We start from the raw sequence: 21,516 nt of genomic DNA on the forward strand, positions 1-21,516 counted from the left end.
TGTGTGAGAGCAAAAAGTCCTAAAGATTGTGAGTCGAGATTGAGTGATTGTAATCTCCTCTGTTAATAAAATTTCTACAGCTCTGTGGACGTATGCAATTTGTCAAACCACATATATTGTGCGTTGTGTGTTTGATTGTGATTTTTTTTACTTTATTTTCCATTGTTGGCGTGTGTGTGTTTTGCACAACATTACACAACAATTGGTATCAAGAGCCAATGTCAGACCTGGAAGAGAATAATGGCTGGAGATAAAGTGAACGCACCTGGGTTCGAGAAGTTCGACGGCATTGATTTTGGGTACTAGAACATACAAATCGAGGACTATCTCTATGGGAAGAGACTCCAACTTGAACTATTGGGAAAGAAGTTGGAGAGTATAGATGATGCTGAGTGGACCCTGTTAGATCGATAGGTTATAGGGCTTGTTCGGCTGACCTTGTCTAAAACAATGGCATACAATGTCAGTAAGGAGAGAACCACGATGCATCTCATAACGACTTTGTCAGATATGTATGAAAAGCCGTCGGCAAACAATAAAGTGCACTTGATGAATAAATTGTTCAATCTGAAGATGTCGGAAAGTATGTATGTAGCCCAACACTTGAATGAATTCAATACGATCACAAATCAATTGTCTTCTGTAGAGATTGAGATTAATGATGAGATCAGAGCATTAATTCTGTTGACATTGTTGTCAAATAGTTGGGAGGCCATGAGGATGGCTGTGAGTAGTTCAACCGGTAAGACGAACTGAACTACGACGACATACGTGACATGATCCTTGCTGAAGAGGTATGTAGGAGAGACTCGGGGTGAGTTCTCGGGTTCAGGATTTGTCCTGAATGTTGACAACAGGGGTAGAGGCAAGAGTAAGGGGAAGAGTAAGGTGAGATCTGGGCAGCAGATCATATGATGGAGTTGTGGCAAGTCGGACCACATTAAGAGAAACTACAGGAATCAAGAAAGTGTTGAGGATGATGTTGTGAATGTAGTGGCAGAAGAAATCCGATGCCTTACTTCTTGCAGTACACAATCCAATTGATGATTGTGTGTTGGATTCGGGGGTTTCATTCCATAACACCTCACAACGAGAAATCATGCAGAATTATATTGCTGGTGATTTTGGGAAGATGTATGCGACTGATGGAGAGGCATTGGATGTAGTGGGAGTGGGTGATGCGCACATCACACTTCCAAACAAGAGCGTGTAGACTTTACAGCAAGCCAAACACGTTCCTAATCTAAAGAAAAATTGATCTCTGTGGGACAACTTAATGACAACAGTTTTGAAATAGCGTTCTCTAAAGGAGCTTGGAAGATTACTAAGGGTGCGCTGGTCCAAGCGCATGATAAGAGATCTAACTCGTTGTATTTAACATCAGGGTCCAGTGATGTGCAGGGAAATACAAAAGTGCAAAAAGGCAGACTTGATCGTGTGAAACATGTGAGGAAGTCAAAGGGAGTCAACTTTGCCGTTCCTTATGAAATCCTAGGAAAGTTAGCTAAGGTTGCCAAGAAAGGTTCGAGACCGGATACTCCTAGTGCAGTGAGAGTTATGAGTCATCCAGTAGATGTGCTGACTAAGGGCGATGTATGTGGAAGACTGAAATCGAGCTTGACTCCAGTGCATCTTCTGGCTTGAAGACGAGAGCTGTAAGTTGCAGAGATGATAGGGCTTGGCTAAAAACAGTGGCTGGCATTAGGCCTGTGCAAAATACCCCGTTGGCCCGCACAACCCGCACAATCCGAATGAGTCGAGCCCGCTAAAGTCGGGTTGAGTAAATGTCGGTTTCAACATCCATCCAATCCGACTAATATCGGACGGACCCCGACTCAAAATCCATTACAGTGAAAAAGCGAAGCCCCTCTCTCGTTTCTCTCTTTCGTTACTCTCTGCCGGGTCTGGATTGTGAGAAAAGTTAGGCATCAAGGTGTTGATCATGAGGCTGTTCTTGAGGTTGTCACTCCTCTCGTAGAGCTTGAACCCTTGTTGCTTCTTTTGTGCAGTCTCGATGGGAGGTATGCTATGGTTCTTGGAGTAAGATCTAGCGCCTTTGAGCCCGCGTCGTCCATGATGACAAAATGCGACCCTCGCCACGGCAAACTGACAGATTCCTGTCAAATTGTAAACCAACGATCCACTCCCTTGGCCCTCTTAAAAAAAATCGGTGTATTATATACTAAAAAGTGTTTGTTTTATATTTATTTTTGAGATTTTCATTCGCTTTTCCCTTGGACTCAAGCTTTTTAAGGCTCTGCATCGTAGTAGAGTGAAAAAGCAACAAATGAGAACTGAGTACAAATTTCTGATTTTGGGCTGGAGATTTTTTTGGTATCTGTTTGGGTTTTTGGGCTATGTATTTTGTGTTGTGAAGAATCAAGAATGGGATTGCTTCAGGTTGCACTTCTATTTCATCAGATCTTGTAAGTTTTTTTCTTTTTGGCATTTAGGAATATTTTTATGTTTTCTGATTTATGTTGGTTTTATCTGTGTTTGTTTAGTGGGAAAATGGAGGAAAGCTTCATGACAATGATGTTAAAATTGTATTATTTTTTTTCTTTTTTTCTTTTTCGTAATCTCAAAGAAGATGATTTCAAATCAATTGCTGAGTAGAGGAGGAAAGGCCGAATAATTCCAACATCTTGGAGGAGGACTGAGGAAGTTTGGGCAGAGTTTGCAGACGGAGATGACGGTTATGGCCCGACCCGAATTGATCGGGTCGGATCGGTTCGGGTTGACGTCTTTTAATAAAAACTTCGTGTCAGATCGGGTCCAAACCCGGCTTGGACACATCGGGTTGCAGGCCTAGCTGGCATGTGGAGACCCAGTCTCCAAGTGGAAGATTGTTGGGATGTATGTGGAGACTGGTTTTGGAGCTAAAAATTGAGAAATATGTGTTTGCTTGACGTGTGCTCAACATGCGCTCGACAGTGGGCTCGAGCAAAGCTCAACCCGTAAGTTTGCTCTAGTATCGCGCGACAGCGAGCTCGAGCGAGACACAAACTCTAGTGTTCGCTTGACACTCCACTTGAGCAGAGAACACAGATTTTGCCAGATTAGAGTTTCCAACGCCGTTTGATATATATATATATATGTCATATTTGACTTTTTTTGTTTTATTTTTCTTAAACTAATTGAATTCTTTAACTCATTATCCATATATCACATATTTGATAAGAGAAAAAAAAAAGTATGGTGTGGGAAAATAATGAATAAAATTTTTCAAAGTAGAATGTGTGGTGTAGCAAAATTAGTTGAAACTGGGAACAAATTTGAAAGGAGAAATGTGAAGGGGAAATGAGTAACCTCCCACAAGCGATGGAAATTTCTATTATATGAGTAAACTACTACTTTATCTCACAGTATATGATGCTTGTATACTTTAAACTGTATAAATCATTTCCCTTTATGGTATAAGTATACATTCATTCTTCTGTCCTTAATGTTGTTGCACAGATAGAGCCTATTATCACAATAATTGCTTTAGATTTCAAATAGAAGGCCTTTCTCTTACCATACTAACTATTCGATTAATATATTTTTATGGAATTGCTGTAAAACTAATCTCACATATATAAGTGGTCCAAAATATAATAAAATAGTCTCTTAATATAAAATTATGAGTGATATTACTCATAAAGTATATATTTTTTAATATAATGAAAGGTTATATCACTTGATGATATACTACGTGTTAGCATTCTTTCTATGGAATGATGTCAACACCATTATAAATCCCTCCCTAGCCTACCATGAACGTATGAATTGCAAATTTGGACTCCATTTATAATGCTTATAGGGATGAATGAGCTATTAGTTTGAACCAAAAAAAAAAAAAATGTTTAGCTATAAAAATATTTCAAAAAATTAAACTTACAAACTGATATGTTTTTACAATCCAGTATATTACATGAAATCATATCAATTTGTAAATTAATTTTATGAATTCTCTTTTAGGCTATAGCACTATTCTATTATATTAGACTGTAATTTGGACTCCATTTATAAGTGCTTATAGGAATGAATGAGCTATTAGTTTGAACCAAAAAAAAAAAATTGTCTAGCTATAAAAATTTTCACAAAATTAAACTTATAAATTGATGTGTTTTTACAATCTAATGTATCAAATAAAATCACGTGAATTTGTGAATTTAATTTAATAAAATATCTTTCAGGCTATAGCACTATTCTATTATATTAGACCTTTGTAATATGTCTTTTTATTTTAAGTAATGTTAGATATAGTCTTAGAGCTCGTAAACTTTTTTATTTTGAAAAAAAAATGGAATCCAACATTAAAAAAAAATATTTTTTCACGGAGGTCTCAAATGTACTAATTTTTTTTTTTAAAAAAAATATAAAATTTATTTACTCTAAAACGACAAATATTATTTCTCCATGTGTATTAAAAATATTTTGTTGTATTTTTTTAGCTTACAAATATTTTTGAGGGCCCGCCAAAACAAAGACCGGAAAGTAAAAACGAAGGAATCAAGCAAGCGAGCCCAAATCCCAAAACCCTGAAATTGTTTTTCGAAATTTAAACGCCCAAAATTTCGGAAAATGACACCAAAAACTGGGAAACCTCAAAACCTCAAAAGAGAAATGCAGAGAAGCGCCAATGCTCGCTTTTTCAAACGACTGAAATGGCGCTCTCTACAAACTACAAAGCCGCCCCCACTCTCCGCCTCAGCCTTCAAGCCCCTCTCTATTCTATCCCTCTCTCTCTCTCTTTCTGGACCCAGAAGCCGAACTAAGGATTAACTGGGTCTTCTTACTGCCATGGCTGATCAGGAGGCAAGTGTCCGCATCACTCGCGCTGCGAAGAAGAGGGCCGCGGTTGCCATGGCTGATGAGCAGACGTACACCAAGAAGAGAGTGGTGTTGGGGGAGCTTAAGAATGTCTCGAACATCTCCGTTCCGGTTGACACGACTTCTGGCGCAGAGCAACAGAAGCCGAAATGTCGAAGCAAGTCAAAGAAAGTCAAGAATCCTGTGACGGCGGCGACGACGAAGACTACTAAAAAACCGGTGGATACGGTGGCAACGGACTCGGATGGCAAATCGGATGACCCGCAGATGTGCCATTCTTACGTCTCCGAGATACATGAGTACCTACGCGAGATGGAGGTGAATTGGCTTCTGATGTTACTTCGGTTTATTTATTTGGAAACTACGCATTTGTTCTTACTTCAGTTCATTTGCTGTCAATTGGGTAAGATTTGAATCAGGTTCTAAATTAGTTCTACATTGACCTATACTCCCTTGGAAAATTGAATGAGAATCCAGAGAATCTTGTTTGTGGAAACGAACAGTGACTCCAGGATTTTTGTTTTTAATAGATATCGGGTTATGGAAATTAGTATTAAGCTTCCGTGGAACTGCTTATTGGCAAAGTCAGTTTCGGTGCAATGTGTTAATGGGTGTATGCATAATGGTTATTGGTTAACTGAAATTGGTTTGGGTGCATTGGGGTTTGTATGGCTTTGCGTTTTTTTGTTAATTGGGGATAAATGTTCTGATGGTAAATTATAAAATTCAGGCGGATCCGCGGAGAAGACCTTTACCCAATTATATTGAAAGCGTTCAGAAGGATATCAATGCTAATATGAGGGGTATACTAGTGGATTGGTTGGTGGAGGTTGCAGAGGAGTACAAGCTCGTTTCAGACACTCTGTATCTCTCCATTTCCTATATCGATAGATTCCTGTCTTTGAATGTTCTTAACAGGCAAAAGCTTCAGCTATTGGGTGTTTCTGCAATGCTTATTGCCTCGTAAGCCCCAAAGCCCCAAAAACTTTGTAACACTCTCTTTTATGTGAGAAATGAGGTTATTGTTAAAATATTATGGGTTTTTCTCACTCACTAATTTCATTATTTTTGTGACAAGTAGAAAGTATGTAGAGATTAGTCCTCCGCATGTGGAAGAATTTTGTTACATTACGGATAACACTTATAAGAAGGAAGAGGTAATATTCATATATCTGTTTCTTTTCCAAATTTTCCTTGGTTTATTGTTTTCATGCTCTTTTTACCAAGAGTAGTTATGTCTTGGTTGTAAAGGTGGTGAACATGGAGGCTGATCTACTCAAGTCCCTTAAGTTTGAAGTTGGCAACCCTACAATAAAGACATTTCTAAGGCAAGAACACTATCAACATAATATTTTCCTCGTTTGTTATCATTGGTGATATGTAGATTCATTCATATCAGTGATTCAAGAAGCACATTGGACTGATTGTTGTCAATTCCATCCATTTTGGTTTGCAGACGATTCAATAGAGTTGCTCAAGAGACTTATAAAGTAAGCAATATCCTCTCTTTTTCAGTTGTTCTCATGTCAACGACCCAATAGTCAAGAAATTAATCACTCATAAAAAGTAATAAATAATGGGATTTTCTGTCATTGATGAATTATTTTCTTGTTATCTCTACAGACTACCAATCTTCAATTGGAATTCCTTGGCTACTACCTTGCTGAGCTAAGCTTGTTAGATTACAATTGCGTAAAATTTTTGCCTTCTTTGGTTGCTGCATCTGTTATGTTTGTGGCAAGATTTATAATTCGGCCAAAGACGCTTCCTTGGGTAAGATCATGGTCAGACTCATTCATGATCATTATTTAATTTAATTTAATAAATCTATGCTATGGAAGGTACTTATTAGGTAATGACATTTGACAGTGTTCGGCCCTGGAAAAAAACTCTGGATACAGACCGGCTGACTTAAAAGAATGTGTTCTTACCATACATGACTTGTATCTAAGTAGAAGAGGAGGTGCTTTACAAGCAGTAAGAGAGAAATATAAGCAGCATAAGGTAATTACGTTGCTGTAGCTCTATGTGCTTGCAGTTTTTAGAAAATACAAATGGAATGGGGGAGAAAGATGCTTTAATGTCTGTGACTTCAATTTTCACATTACCCAAATGTGAAATCTGATTTAATTGTTTTCTATGGATACAGTTCAAATGTGTGGCGACCATGCCTTCATCTCCAGAAATACCAGCTTCTTTTTTTGAGGATGTTAAAGAATGACAGGTAGATTGGCAATTAGGATATGGCTTTTGAAAGAGTGAGCTATGATTTAACTGCTTGAGACAACCGTGCAAGTGGAAAGGAAGTGTCCTTAACTGAAGAAGATTGGGTTTCTGTTGCTTTGGTTTGTCATTATTGATTGGAGGTTCTGCAAAGTGAAAATCTGGCTATGAGCTGCAGTGATGTTACTAATGTCTAATGTAGTGATGATAGTTGGTGATTTCCAGATAGTATCTGAATGCCTTGGATAACATGAATTTCCACTAACACTGGTTGTTCTTCATTTTCTCCTGTTTAAAGAGAGATTATTTTGTAAGTTTTTTTTTAATAGTTGATCATTTTGACTTATTTTGTTTGGAACTTAAATTCATCTCAATTCATTATTATAATTTTTTCAAATTCTAATATAAAATATAATAAATAATTCAATTTTTTTAAATTCTAAAATAATAATAATATTAAAAAATAATATTATAATAATATTTTATTATTTCAATTCAATTTAATTTAGTTCAACGTCTAAATGTAGACTATTTTGTGATTTTTTTTTATTTTTTATTTTTTATTTTTTATAAAGAAACGTATTTTTTCTTTTCATCCACAATTGCAGATGATGTTTCTTATGGTTTTGAATCAACATATAATTGAGGAGGTTTCAACGTAATGGAGAGGTCTCTCGGCCAACTGGATCATACGTACATCAATTAAGGCCTATTTATAGAAATGGTTTTATTTTATCTTATTTTATTATTATAATTTTTTTAAAATTTTATATAAAATATAATAAATAATTTTATCTTAAATTTTATTTCACTATCCAAACAGGCCTAAGTTGTTTGTTGGATATTTGGGTATATGTAAGTTTTTTATTAAATAGAAAAAAGTATTATTTTAATGAAAATATTATTATAATTTTAAAAAATTTTAAGATAAAATTAATTAAATTTCTAATGCAGCCTCTAAATATAAAAACCATGATTTTACTCAAATTTTTACAAATATAAAAAATCCAAAAAAATATATTTTAAACAAAGAAAAAAAGTCACCTTGTGGTGGTTCCCACCAGCGGTCAGTCTCATGTTGTCACGGCTGCCACCAGTTTACCTAACGTTTCTCTCTTTTTTTTAATTATTCTTTTATTAAGCTATTTCAAATTATTTATTAAATTAAATTAAATATACTTTTTAACCATCATCAAACATCTTAAAATTTTTTTACACCTATTTACAAATATATATATATATATTTTATATAGATTTTGATCTCATCTAACATCCAGACATAATCTGGCTTACTTTACATAATTTCCAATTGCAGAATGGCATGTACGGAGTTGAATTTTCAAATCTGATTTTCTTTTTTATCTAAGTGAAATAAACAAATGTATTGATTGATAGTGGTAATGAATCATAAGAAAAAATGAAGGAAAACACGTGAAAAAATAATTATTGCAGTAACAATTAACAAAGAAAATTGTAATCTTAAGGTAGGAAGATTATCAAGTAACATCCATGCTACCATTTTTATTCGAGAAGTGTTACAAATATAAATAAATTACGTAAAAATAAATTTATAAATTAATGTAATTTCTTGTAATTCGTTAGATCTATTTTATAATAAAAATAATTTTATAATCTAGACCTAACGAATATAACACAACCTGATTTATTTTCACAAATGAGATGAGATAAGTTGAGATAAAAGTTAAAAATTAAATAAAATATGATATTTGCTAAGTACAAGAGGCTTAACGCACCAAACCACGAACCAATACTCACATATCTTTTTTTATTACAAAAATAAAAAAATAAAAGAAAAATTTTTTTGAGAGAAGAATGAGGTCATCTGTTTTACAAAAATCACTTTCGTCTTTAATTCGTATTGTTTCATTAAATAAATACCTCACATTTAACATTAGTACGCAGTTTGGTGTCTGAAATTGTTTGCCAGAAAATATTTCTATAAAATATTCTTAGAAAATATTTTTTTAATATTATTTTTATTTTAAAATTTAAAAAAATTGAATTATTTATTTTATTTTGTATGAGAATTTAAGAAAGTTATAATAATTAAATGAGATAAAATAAGTTGAAATGGATTATGAAAACAAATGAGGCCTAACAGTTCATTTCTTAATTACTTGAAAAAATAAAAAAACTGCAAGTGAGGATGTGAAAGATTGAAGCCTGAAAACAACGTATCTAACTATGATAGCAATGTTATTCTTAAGGGAAGGGAGTTTGTTGTTTTCAATATTGATTTGAGATATTTAAGTAATTTTATATGTTAATTACATAAATGATAGCCATTTAAAATATATTACACGACCAACAAGTCAACTGAAGCCACTATTTTTATATTAGAAGTTCGAAATAAACAATGTTGCCTTGTACATATCAATGCAAGTAATTATAAAGATAGAGATGAAAGGGAAAGCTAATTTAGCCCATAAAAAAAAAAAAAAAAAAAAAAAAAAAAAGACTGATAACAAAAACTCTTCAAGTTCTACATTCGGAAATCCAAGACACAAACAACATTGTTAGCAAAGCAGGCGGCAACCTTATCACCTTCCTTGTTCCAACAAACTTCAAAAATCCCACCATTCCCACTATACGTCTTCACAATCTTTCCTTCTTTCACAGACCATATGTGCATGCATTTATCCATAGATCCACTGGCCAAATATTCGCCATTAGGGCTGAAAGCAACAGAGTATACAGGATCCCTGTGGAAAAGCATTTGTTTAGCCCCGTTTGGATTCAGAAAGTATTTTATCTCATCTCATCATTACAACATTTTCAAATTCTCACACAAAATATAATAAACAATTCAACTTTTTAAAATCTCAATTCAATTGTTTCAAATCCCAAAATAATAACAATATTTTTTTCAACTTTCATCTTTCATCTAAAACCATCTCATTTCATCTCTGAATCCAAACCAATCCTTAATGTACTTTTGCAAATACAGGCAACTGAAGAAAGAAAGAAAGTCCGGTTTGGTGCACACTTTCAGTTGGAACATAAATAACCATGGCGATCAAAACTATACTGAAAGATGAAAAAGCACAACAGGATGTGCATGTGCAGTTTGGCTTATGAACAGCACTAGATGGTGTAATCATTCTGTCCATGCTTTATTTGCACCCAGGATGTTGTTACAAGTGGGATTTTCCAATGACATGATGTTTGCTTCATTAATTTTTTGGTAAGTAATAATTGCAATGTGATGTAAATTGAAGTGATTGTAGTTTTAGGTTTGGTACCTGTGACCATTCAAGCTGCAGATAAGTCTCCCGAGTTCCACATCCCAAAGCTTTATTGTGGAGTCAAATGAAGCGCTTCTCCAGCAGAAAAATAAAAAATTAGGGAAAAAAATATGGGGACACTGTCTGAGACATAGGAGTGCATGAAAAAAAAAAGGAAAACAATCGAACAAAACAAACAGAAATATGCTGGCAACTGAAAAATCTAATAACCAACATCTAGAAGGAATGTCCATCTTGTTGGCAGCATTCTCCATACAAATAAGGCAATATGTATATTCTAACAAATTAAAAGGTGACATGGCTTACACATAGTATTACATGGTATCATTCGATTTAAGAGATCACAGGCATCCTAGCGTGACTCTTTCATAATTGGCTTACTTAGGGTGGAGGTAGTGATTTGTTTCTATAATACTTGTTAGAATGGAAAGACCCAGCAGATACATCCAATCTAGGGAAATCAAGGAAGCATGGAATACATAAAAAATTCTTCTAAACAAAATTAGGAAACATATCATACATCTTGAAACATTAAGATATGCCATCAACAATCCAGTTGAAATCAGTGCACATCAGAATATCCTTGCTTTATTAAGGAGGAATAAAGCAAGGGGTAGACAGCTCTGCAATGAGCCTGCTACATGTTGTCAAATGAGAGCATCTACAAGCACTCCCTCAACACGGAATGGAGTGTTAGCACCATCCTAATCCCACTAAGGGTATACTGGTAGATGTTGGTGGCTAAGGAGGGTAAATAAAAGTCGTCCGTGGCATTGTGCCCATGGAGACTCAAACCCATGACCTCCCACTCACCAAACAAGTGACTATTACCACTCTTTGGTGGTCACACAAACAGGTATATGGTTTAAAAGATAAATTGTTCCATTAATACCTTGATTAGTACATTACCTGGACTAGAACATTATCAAAGATTCAAGACCATCATCAAGGAGGACAAGGACAATATAAGGCCTCCCTCCAAGTAGATATTATAGTCAGTTCAATATGGCTAACAGGCTCAATGCAAATGCAACAAAATACTTTTTTTTTTGACAAGTTAAAATTTTTTTTTTTGATAAGTGATAAGTTAAAATTTTTATTAAACACAATGTAATAGGCGAAGCCCAAGTACACAAGAAGTATACAAATGCAACAAAATACTTAAATTGATTCACTGTTTGTGAGTCTGTGTATTTGCTTGACTATCAACAAAGAAATAGAGAACTACACGATACAATAGGAGTCTCAGTGAAAGCAGATTCGTCAATAAAATTGTGGAAATTTTTAGTTAAGACGTGTCCTTTTTTCCTTAAGCACGAGAGAGAGAGATACATCTAATGATGACCTAAAGTTGGGATATAGGTGACATCTCATATCAGAGTAAAGGTAAACTATCATTGAATGTCAAGGGAAGTCAACGCCATAAAAAAATATCAAAGACGCATGTAGCATTACGTCCTGTTTGACCCCCAGCCCATTCACCATAGTGCCATAGTTAAGTGTACCTTGCCAGCAATAACTGCTGATTAGGATTGTTTGTGCCTGGTCCAGTAGGACTCCATCGAATAGTATATATCTCCTAAAAAAAATTCAGTTGATCACTAACAACAATCTGGAAACACAATACAGGAAAGAGTGTAGAGGAGGCAGTAGAAATTAGATGAACAATAAATAGAAAAAGGATAGCAGTACCTTGATGTGTTCCTTCAAATCGTGCAAATACTTGTCCTGCTTCAAACTCCATATCTATCAAAATCTTATGGTTGTCAATCCGGTCCCAGAAAAAATCTCAAGCAACAATCATTGAATAACAACCAAGATTTTTCTATACTAAAAAAGGCATCTAAGTGTATCAATATATGCTTGGCCGGAAATAAATTGGTAATTCTAGAAGAGTTGAACAAAACATGGAATGGAGGCACTGGTATCAGTAAACAATTCCTCCTATTTCTTTGCAAGGAACCGGCCTAAAAGTAATACCAAAAAGACAAGGTTAATAATCATGGGCAATCACCTTTGCAGTGTAATCATCAGAGCAAGAGGCCAAGAGTGAACCTGTTGGATCCCATTTGATAGCATTAACTTCACCCTGAAATGGCCCAAAACGAACACAGTTGAGGAAAATTCATCTTATCAAGATCAATTTCCATAATAATTTTCCACCAAGCTTTAAATTTTTTCCTCAACACATTTCCAGTAATTACACTTACAAGTACAGAGATCTAAAGGTAATTAAATCATGAGTTGAAAATCCTGTACAACAAATTTGATACCGATATTTATAACCTGAGAGAATTCAATGCAGAAATTGACGGAGAAGAACAAGCCACCTTGCAAATGCTATTTTTTTAAATAACCATTTTATCTAGGCAAGCTTCAACCCAAGACCCGCCCCACCCACCCCCTTTACCACCTGAACCAAGTGCTAGGAGCATCCAGATTGTAATGTGGGAAGAGAAGCACTCAAGTAAATGCATCAGCAAAGGCAAGAAATGAAGCTTAGCAAGGAACCTAACCTGTGCTGCCAATTGGTGATACTCAATCTATTCATTTTTTATGTGATTTACCGATTGATGGTAGTTTCTTGAGATACTAGATGACATCGAGAATATATCCTAAATAGAGAGAAAATAAATTAAAGTATGAGTCATTAATGCATTTAACATACCAAATTCCAACATTAACATAACTTTTTTTATGAATACAAATGAGTATTTCCACTACTAAGAGGTTCAGAATCTGATTATTTCAAATCCTGCCGCCTCCTGGTTAATCCAAAGAACTAGGACAGCTTATGAGATATGCTGCTGCAAATATGTCATTTCTCATTAACAGTTTCCCAAAGCATCAGTTAATATTGGAAGAATGCCAAGATAAAAAGAGCAAATAGTTGCTTGTAAAAAAAAAATATAAGTGTAAATAGTTTATCATGAGTTGGATTCAAGTGATGATGTGGTATTTAAACCGTGTAGACATCAGAACATGAACGAATTGATGGATTACTAGGACAAACCTGGTGCCCCAAGAAAGTTTTGATTGGTCGATTCTCTCCAACCTTGCAAACATTTATCAGACCGTCAGTGGAGCACGTTGCAAATGAAACATTGTTTCGCCAATCGACATCAAGTGTAGGACCTGAAACAAGAATTGTGCTTCAATATCAATATAAATGCTAGCATATTTCTAGAGAGAAAGGAATAAGGAGATTCATTGATGTCACTGTATCAGTATACCATATGCCAACAAAAATTATTAAAACGGAAATTGCCAAGTTGCACCTGAATGAAATTCAAATGCTTGTTTCCATTCCCCTGTCTTTATGTCCCACACAATTGCAGTTTTATCCACGCTGCCACTAAGAAGATAATCACCCTTCTTGTTCCACTTCAGAGAAAATATTGGGCCTTTATGCTTGTTTAATGTATTCCTCAACTCCCCTACCAAAGATCCCACCAGTTAATACAAAAATAAACGTCATTATAAAATAAGAACAACGGATCCGTGTGCTTTTTAAACCGTTGATTTAACCATTGACAGAATTCCATGCAAGTGTACATGCTAACAGTGCTACAAAGTGAACCAACTCACCATCTCCACTCCATATTCTTGCTTGCCCATCATAAGATCCTGTTGCAAGTAAAGTCCCATCCCCCTACACAATGGATAGGGCATTAGTGAGAATGAGAATAAATGCACACAGATGAACATGTGCACTCAAACACACAGGTGTTCAACTAAAAAATCATGTCAAATTTACTGCTTGTGACAATAGATGTGAAATGGGGAACAAATCTAGCTTCAATGTAAACTTAAAGGTATAAAGGAAGCACATCAAGCATAATCATACTATAGACACTCACATTCCAATCCAGTGTTGTTACATCCTTGCTTTTCTCATTGGTTCTACCTCTGAAATGCTTCAGCACCACAACATTTAAAGGTCCATTTTGTGAACTTGAGCTACCAGGCCCATCTGCAATGGTCCATATGCGGGCACTTGAATCTCCGGACCTATGTATTGAAATTAAATAACGTAGTTTTTGAGCATGCTACTTTTGGGTGTAAGGAAAAAAAAAAAGCAATTCCAAGTTGCTGCCTTTTTTAGCATTGATGGTCAGGAACATGCATGATCCATTACAGTCATAGAAACCAGAGCTGCCCATGTGCTCGGGTTACATCATTATCTGATATTTTATAAAACAGAAAAGAGAAGAAAATGGAGGATCATCTCTAAACATTACAATAACTGCTGAAACAAGAAGCTTGGTGAGTCCCTATCCAATCAACAATCCTTCACATTCCCAATGAAGTGGAAGCCCTAACTTCTAGGCAATCACATTTGAAAACATACCAACTGACTATCTTACACCAGATGTAACTGCAAACAACAAGCTTAGAAAGAGCCTCCTCCATTCTAGGCCGTACTCCTAACCAAAGGCAAGTAAAAATTAAGTGACAATACACATAAAAAAAAAAAAGAATTAAAGTGGCAATGCAATGCCTCATCTTATGGCAGCTGGTGGTCAACCTCTGGGGGACCAATGCCAGTTTTCTAGTCCTTGGATTGTTGTTGACGCCATGCAATTCTCCACACTAAAAGCACCTAATGAGAAAGTCCAGTCCAAATGCTACTCCCCAATCCATGTGGCCAATTTAAAGCAGGCCGCATCACTACTTGCATTTATTTTCCTCTGCATTAGTTTAGTTAATTACACTTGTTGAAAAGATTTTGATAAGCAACGTGGTTCAGATGCAAACTAGAACCTTGCCATTCATACACATGTGCACGCCTTGTGGATGGAATTCAATATCAGGGTTCACATTGAATACCATAAAGAAGACAAAATTTGGAGAAAGAACAAGAATTTAAAATTGGTACAAGGAAATATAATAACTTGTTATAATTTGGCAAAAGATAACTTATTGTTCACATTAAAAAACAAGGATATCGAACTGAAGCCCAGACACAAGAAATAACTCATTGAGCAGTGCAATTCAGCCAACCATATAGCCCCTCCTTTACAATCAATATAAGGAAGCCAAATTAATATAACCAAACTTGATATCCGAAGGAGAAAGAAGACAAAATTACAGATGCCGCAACAGCTAAGCATCTGCTGTTGAAATTAAAATTCTTCATTTGCGCTCCATATGATTCAGCAAATTCTTACCAAATAATTACTGGTTAGAGGAAATTAAAATTTTAAATAGCCAGAATAAATTCACGTCACTTTAAAAAAAAACAAAGCATAACACTTTGAGCAGCCCAACATATACACCTTAATGGTTCCAAGGTGAAACAAGGAACAGTCAATTTCAGCAAAGAACTACAAGGAGAAACATTTACAGGGTAGAAGAACTAGAATACCAACTTGTAACAACAATTCAATATAATCTAGACACACCAATGAAATTATGCTTATCTGAAGCATCTTTTTTAAGACATTAGACTCACCCAGATGCAAGCAGCAAACCTGATGGACTCCATGCACAAGTAAAAACCTGTCAGCAATGGAGGAACAAGCTCAGGCCATACAAGGCAACCATGTAAGAACGAGAAATAAATGAATGACATGTGGATATGCCCAAACCTCTGATGTATGGCCTTCTAGAATTGTTACATCATGACTAGAAATGTCACAAGGCAAGGACATTGTGTTTGTTGAGATGTCCATTGGTTCTGGCCCTATTTTGCATATCCACAAACATATTAATTACTTTAACCAGAAACCAATATACAGTTAGCCATCCTAATAGAACAGAATATGTCTGTGACAGTTTATGTGCGCTTCAGATAGGGAGTGATCTCTCTTAAGAATCCTAAGCAAATTTATTCCATCACATGAAAAATGAGGTAAGATGCAAGGTTAATGCCGACCATAAGACAGCTATAAGAATTCAAAAACTATCACAGCCCATGTTTGCATGACATTCAAGTATTGTACCATATAGCGCACAGAGACATCTTTGCACAAGACATTGAATGCATTTAAGTCCCATGTAAAACCATCAGACCAAAAAAAGAAAGAAAAAAAGGAAATAGTTATTAGATATGAAGTGCAAGCAAAAATGCAAATCTGAAGCACCTTGAAGGCTGCATTGCATGTGCAGAAATCTATTTTCATCAGGAAGGAAGACCTGCAATTAACTAGTCTATAGGAAGATCATACACCCACAAAACCAGCCAAGATCACTAATATGGGGCCTATTCACCGAGACCACCGTTATAGCAATGCAATAGTCTCAGGATAAGCCTGGGTTTAAATCAGTGCCATTAGAAGTGAATAGCTATCCCAGGAAAAATTTTTGGGCATGTCGTAAGCTGCATGCCTACGGGTGCTGAAGCAAGTGAACACGTATGCGGCAAGTAATACAAGCCTTACTCTCAGAGGCTAACAACATACTACATTCTAACTTGGTGTATTAAGCAAAAACCTTGATTCATTGTGTCTCCGCCTCCTAAAATTTGGAATGCAGAAGAAATATGAAATACAATTACAAGCTAAAAGTAGCACAAAACAGAAAATATGAGCAATAATCACAGAACAATTTCAACCACTACATGGCTGTCCTATTTAACTAAATATGCCTATTCTCTGTGCACAAAATACAAGTTTTGAAAATAACCAATACCAATTTCATAAAACTTCTCATCCAAAAGTATTGTTCAAATCTTTTTCAAACTTCAACGTAAAAGTGATTTATATTGGTGGTTATAATGCCATACATACTTTCAGAATGGCAACACAATTTTGTAAATAAAATAGCAAAAGCAATGGCAAGTGTATATCACCACCTAAAGTTCCATTTTCTTCATATTCCATTACGAACTTATCTTCACATTTTTCTCCATTGATGATGTGATCCTGGTGTGCCTTCTCTTTCTCTTTACCCTTTTCGTGCTCCCTATCCTTCTCTATTGTCTCTTTACCTGGTTCTTGTTCTTTTTCTCTTCCTTTTTTCTCTTCTCTTTCTTGTGTATGTTCCAGTTCGTTTACTTGGGTATCTTCATTATGTTTCCCATTTTCTTCAAGTCTATCCTTTTGTAGATTTTCCTTTTTAGCTTTTATGATTCTCTGTAGTTCATAGGGATCCTTTGTAATAAGATCTAGAGGTTGTAGAAATGAGAAATCATCATCCATATCAGCATTCGTCTGGAGACCTAACCAAGATTTAAATCAGCAGAAAGTTCTGAAGCATACAAAAATATAAGTTAAAAAAATATGAAATAAAGACATAATAAACATGCTTACACCACTCAAATTTGCCTCCAGCTCAAGATATTGAATTCCTTTTTGGACAAATGTAAAAAGAGCACTTGGTGGAACTAAGTTACCATCAATAGTGCTTTTATTAATCCCCGCTTCGTATCCAAAAGCAAAAGCTGAATGTGTAAAACCTGGAGGAAATGGGTAAAAATTAAAGAAACAGTCGAAACAACATGCAGATTCATCATATAAGGTATGTGATTTTATTAAGAGGTAAAACTACAAAAATAATTTCTCCATCTCATTTTCTTTATGAGTTGGGATGGGTGTCTCCATCACAATTCCTTTTTTCTAATAAGAGAAATTTTGTTGATACGGATGTATAAATAGACTTAGCTAAAGTACACAGGCTATATACAAGAAAAAACACCTAGTTATAAATAAAGATAAGAAAATTATGAAAGCTAAGCTGATTGATATCTATGGCAATTTTCCAGAGAAATAATGTATTCATAAAGAAACTTTTGAGTTCTCCAATGAGAGCTCCCCTCAAAGTTACAATCATTCCCATCCCACCAAATGTACCACAGTGGCATATAGAAACTATCTTCCATACAGCTGCAAATTGCAGGATATCATGAAGGCTGTCTAATTTGCAAGAAGATCAACCATCCTCCCGGGCATAACTCATGCAAGCCCAACAATCACCCACCCCAATTCTTAATTTGATAAATGGCATTAAAATCCAAATCTTTTATCTGCTAATTGAGACCGCCTTGCATAAAGACACATTAGTGTATTACCATAATTACATAATTAAATCCAAAACTTCAGGTATACTAACACTTTCAAGTCAACCAAGGCCAACATTAAACTACAAGTAAATCTGTGATTTCCTTTGTTAGACTACCAGTTCCTTTGTTAGACTACCAGTTACCATGCCTAAGCTCCCAGAAAGCCATATAAATCCACTGCTCACAATCATTAAAGTTATATTATATCAAAGCCATGATATCATTTTAGACATTTGACTTATAATACTATAAAATCAGTTAAAATAAGTCGCTGAAGTATAGTGCTAAGCAATGCTCCAAGCTGGATGGTAAGAACTTATTCATTAAAAAAATCAGATATGGTTTTTGGGTTGCTCCTTTGTCTTGGTTCCAAGTTCATCTTAGCATCATTATCACATTCCAAGAACAAAAAAACCACAAAATAATAAGGTAAATAATGGTTGGGCCACCTAAGCATCCCTTACCTCTGTACAAGGGCGTCCTGATTTATTTCTCAGCAGTTAAAAATATTATCAAGACACGGGTTGCAACCCTAAAAAACACTAATCAACAGAGCTTGATGCTAGCATTTTCCTAGTACAACAATTACGGCTTAACCAGGCCCTATCACATGGGGGATGCCTTGAAAATCTTTTACACTTGAAACAAATATGTCATTTGACCCACCTGTGGGTAGCCCAAGTGGTAAAGACGGACTTGTGTGCATGAGCTCCATGTCACAAGTTCAACTGCCCCTGGATCAAACTGCGATTTAAGTGGGAGGCCATGACAGTGGGTTGCTGTGCTAGTCTCCCTAGGGGTTTAGGTTCCTTAGGTGAGTCCTAAGGGCTCTGCCGTGGGATGGTTCTCCGTCATAAAATAAAAAAAAAATATGCCATTTGTGCCCTATAATAATCTTTCCCTCAAGAGTGGAGATAGCTTGAGTCATGCCAAGAAGCTTAGAGCACTAGTATTTGACTCATCAAATGAGTCCAATCTTCAAAATTTGATGATTTTAGCTTTAAAATTCTGGCATTGGATTCACCATATGCTCAAATGTCAAGTTTTTAGCTACAATACATTTCCCTTCATCTTCAAATTTGAAGACTCACTATTCATACTCTATAACCATTATTTTATTTATTTAAATTATTGTTTTCCAATTTTGAGCCACAATATATTTAAGTTGGAAAATAATAATTTAAGTATCAAATTAATTATTAATTAAGATATAGTTAGTGTAATTGTAAAATATGAAAAAAATAAATTAAAAATATTATTATTAACAAAATAATATTATATTATTATTTTGATGAATCCAATAGCTAATCCAATGTGGGGTTATAGATAGAGAGGTTTTGGATTTATGAAAAACATATACTTTTCATCAAATTTTGAAGATGAAAATGATGAATCCAATGTTAATGCTTAGTACACTTCCTTGCATCTTGGAGACTCCTATACGGCTGCCCACAAATCATAGCAATATGGAAGATGGCTCCTATATGTTTAATGTGTAATGCAAGATATAATCTTACGGTGTGCAAGCCTTGCATAGTCTCTTTGAGAAAAAGTGGGGCACACGGGGTTTGTATACCCTGAGATTGTACAAATCATTTTCCATGTTTAATATGGTGCATCTAGAGGGAATGAAAACAGAAGTTTTAACGATCGCAAGCAGACCGCGGATAAAATAAAAAAACTCTTTCGTTAAAACTTTGTTCCTTTGGGATTAAGCGACAGATTTAATGAGCCTAGTGTCCACGATTTCCTTGTATCAGCTTCTAACTCAATCTAGGAGTCTATCTTGTATATGACCCATGTACTTGGGCTATACATTACCTTATTAACAAAGTTATTGATTACTTATTATTTATTAAAAACACAATCTTTTTCTTCAAGAGAGCTTAACTGGAGGCTGGCCATCTTATATGGGTTGCATTGCACATTGTATTTAAAACAACAGCCGTAGTTAGCAAACAGATTTTCTTTGCAGCCCCTGTTCTAGATTCTGGATGAATACATTCAAACACTACGTAGAATATGAAATAACTCAATTCCTGTAGGACTAGCAACTGAAACCGTCAGTTTTTCGAGTATACAAGGCCGTAACAGCTCAAACCAGCCAAAAGAACTAGCACATACCATCCACTTGCATCACCCGGAACATTCACTTGATCCTTCCATACCCGTGTCAATATAAGACGACATAGTTAAGGAATAACTATGTAAAGCAGATGAATCTGACACCTCGACATTTACTAGATTTGCTAGTTACTAAATACTTTCCAAAAGGGTCCCAATTATATTAATAATGGTATGGTTAGGTGTATAATGGGAAAGGCGAGACATTTAAAGTGGGTTCTATAGTATTTATTAAGCATTTAATGTTGCCCGGAAGACTTCATTGAAGGGCTCACTTCATAGGCTAAAGTTCAGGTAGCAACTTTAGGAATTTAGGTTACATGATACTACAAATTTTACAACTACCACTGGCTGATTTATCTTTCTATCGATTTGCCTCATAACTTGAAGACATCGGATTAATGCAAAAAAAAAGTACAAATATAGAGTTTAAAATCGAATGCTACCATAATAATTGATAACCAGCAAGGAGGAATTAACATCCTGAGTGTCATATTTTACAACCACAGTCGATATGCCCTAGTTTGAAGTTTCCAAAACTATGCGATATTGTAATAAAGCCAACATCTGGGTGACCTAATCTTTCTATAACAAGATGAAATGAAATCAAAAAGAAAAAGAAAACGAATCTTTTTGTAAATGTAACAGAAAAATAACAAAATGGAGAAGAAAGCCATGTTTTTGTTGAGTGAAATGGAAAAGAGCGTCTAACCTGATTCATGGAGATAACGAAAAACAAGGTAGTTCAACTCGGCGGAAGTGATGGAGATCATCTTCGTGAAGCTCTGGTGGGTAAATTGAGAGAGAGAGAGAGAGAGAGAACTGTCGAGATTGGTAGGGGATTGTTAAATTTGGACAAAGGATTGCCATTACTATATTTAAAATCAAAATTAAATAATTATCAGATCACTATTTTTTATTATTTTAAAAAAACAACAAATATCAAAGATGTTTAATGAAAAACGTTACTTAATACTTATTATTTTTCTCATATATCTCAAAAGTTATAATTATTTATAGAGTAATGCTACACAACTCTCCCAACCTCCAAGCATAATATTTTTTAAAAATTTTAATATTTTTTTA

The 21,516-nt window shown here is 35.2% G+C and overlaps 2 protein-coding genes across 5 annotated transcripts; one reads left to right on the plus strand and one right to left on the minus strand.

Annotated features, from left to right (window-relative positions):
* Positions 1 to 4,576: 4,576 nt before the first annotated feature.
* Positions 4,577 to 7,303, plus strand: LOC108990341 (putative cyclin-A3-1). The gene is made up of 8 exons (XM_018964282.2): positions 4,577 to 5,133; positions 5,546 to 5,778; positions 5,897 to 5,972; positions 6,067 to 6,143; positions 6,272 to 6,305; positions 6,439 to 6,588; positions 6,685 to 6,819; positions 6,965 to 7,303. Exons 1-8 carry the CDS (start codon positions 4,786 to 4,788, stop codon positions 7,034 to 7,036), a joined length of 1,125 nt encoding a protein of 374 aa, XP_018819827.1. The 5' UTR covers positions 4,577 to 4,785; the 3' UTR covers positions 7,037 to 7,303.
* A 2,066-nt stretch (positions 7,304 to 9,369) lies between these two features.
* On the minus strand, positions 9,370 to 21,272 carry LOC108990398 (WD40 repeat-containing protein HOS15-like). 4 transcript variants are annotated; one of them, XM_018964352.2, is made up of 14 exons: positions 21,143 to 21,272; positions 17,641 to 17,703; positions 17,101 to 17,466; positions 15,896 to 15,990; positions 15,760 to 15,806; positions 14,165 to 14,315; positions 13,893 to 13,956; positions 13,583 to 13,741; positions 13,318 to 13,439; positions 12,319 to 12,393; positions 11,997 to 12,050; positions 11,810 to 11,883; positions 10,302 to 10,376; positions 9,370 to 9,761 (listed from the first exon to the last, which is right to left on the minus strand). In XM_018964352.2, the coding sequence occupies exons 1-14, from the start codon at positions 21,201 to 21,203 to the stop codon at positions 9,542 to 9,544; spliced, it is 1,626 nt and encodes a 541-aa protein (XP_018819897.1). In that variant the 5' UTR covers positions 21,204 to 21,272; the 3' UTR covers positions 9,370 to 9,541. The 4 variants fall into 4 exon arrangements, with proteins under 4 accessions (XP_018819897.1, XP_018819895.1, XP_018819899.1 ...); XM_018964350.2 differs by having other exon boundaries at positions 17,101 to 17,458; positions 17,558 to 17,703; XM_018964354.2 differs by lacking the exon at positions 17,101 to 17,466.
* Positions 21,273 to 21,516: the final 244 nt, after the last annotated feature.

Source organism: Juglans regia, chromosome 15 (assembly GCF_001411555.2).
Source record: "Juglans regia cultivar Chandler chromosome 15, Walnut 2.0, whole genome shotgun sequence".
Classification (NCBI taxonomy): domain Eukaryota; kingdom Viridiplantae; phylum Streptophyta; class Magnoliopsida; order Fagales; family Juglandaceae; genus Juglans; species Juglans regia.

Coding starts and splice junctions, on each gene's coding strand:
- LOC108990341 (XM_018964282.2), top strand. CDS start 4,786: ATGGCTGATCAGGAGGCAAGTGTCCGCATCACTCGCGCTGCGAAGAAG. Junction 5,134..5,545: donor AGTACCTACGCGAGATGGAG/GTGAATTGGCTT, acceptor TATAAAATTCAG/GCGGATCCGCGGAGAAGACC. Junction 5,779..5,896: donor TCTGCAATGCTTATTGCCTC/GTAAGCCCCAAA, acceptor TGTGACAAGTAG/AAAGTATGTAGAGATTAGTC.
- LOC108990398 (XM_018964350.2), bottom strand. CDS start 21,203: ATGATCTCCATCACTTCCGCCGAGTTGAACTACCTTGTTTTTCGTTAT. Junction 17,704..21,142: donor TCGTTATCTCCATGAATCAG/GTTAGACGCTCT, acceptor CATTTCCTCCAG/GTTTTACACATTCAGCTTTT. Junction 12,051..12,318: donor CTGATGATTACACTGCAAAG/GTGATTGCCCAT, acceptor AGATTTTGATAG/ATATGGAGTTTGAAGCAGGA.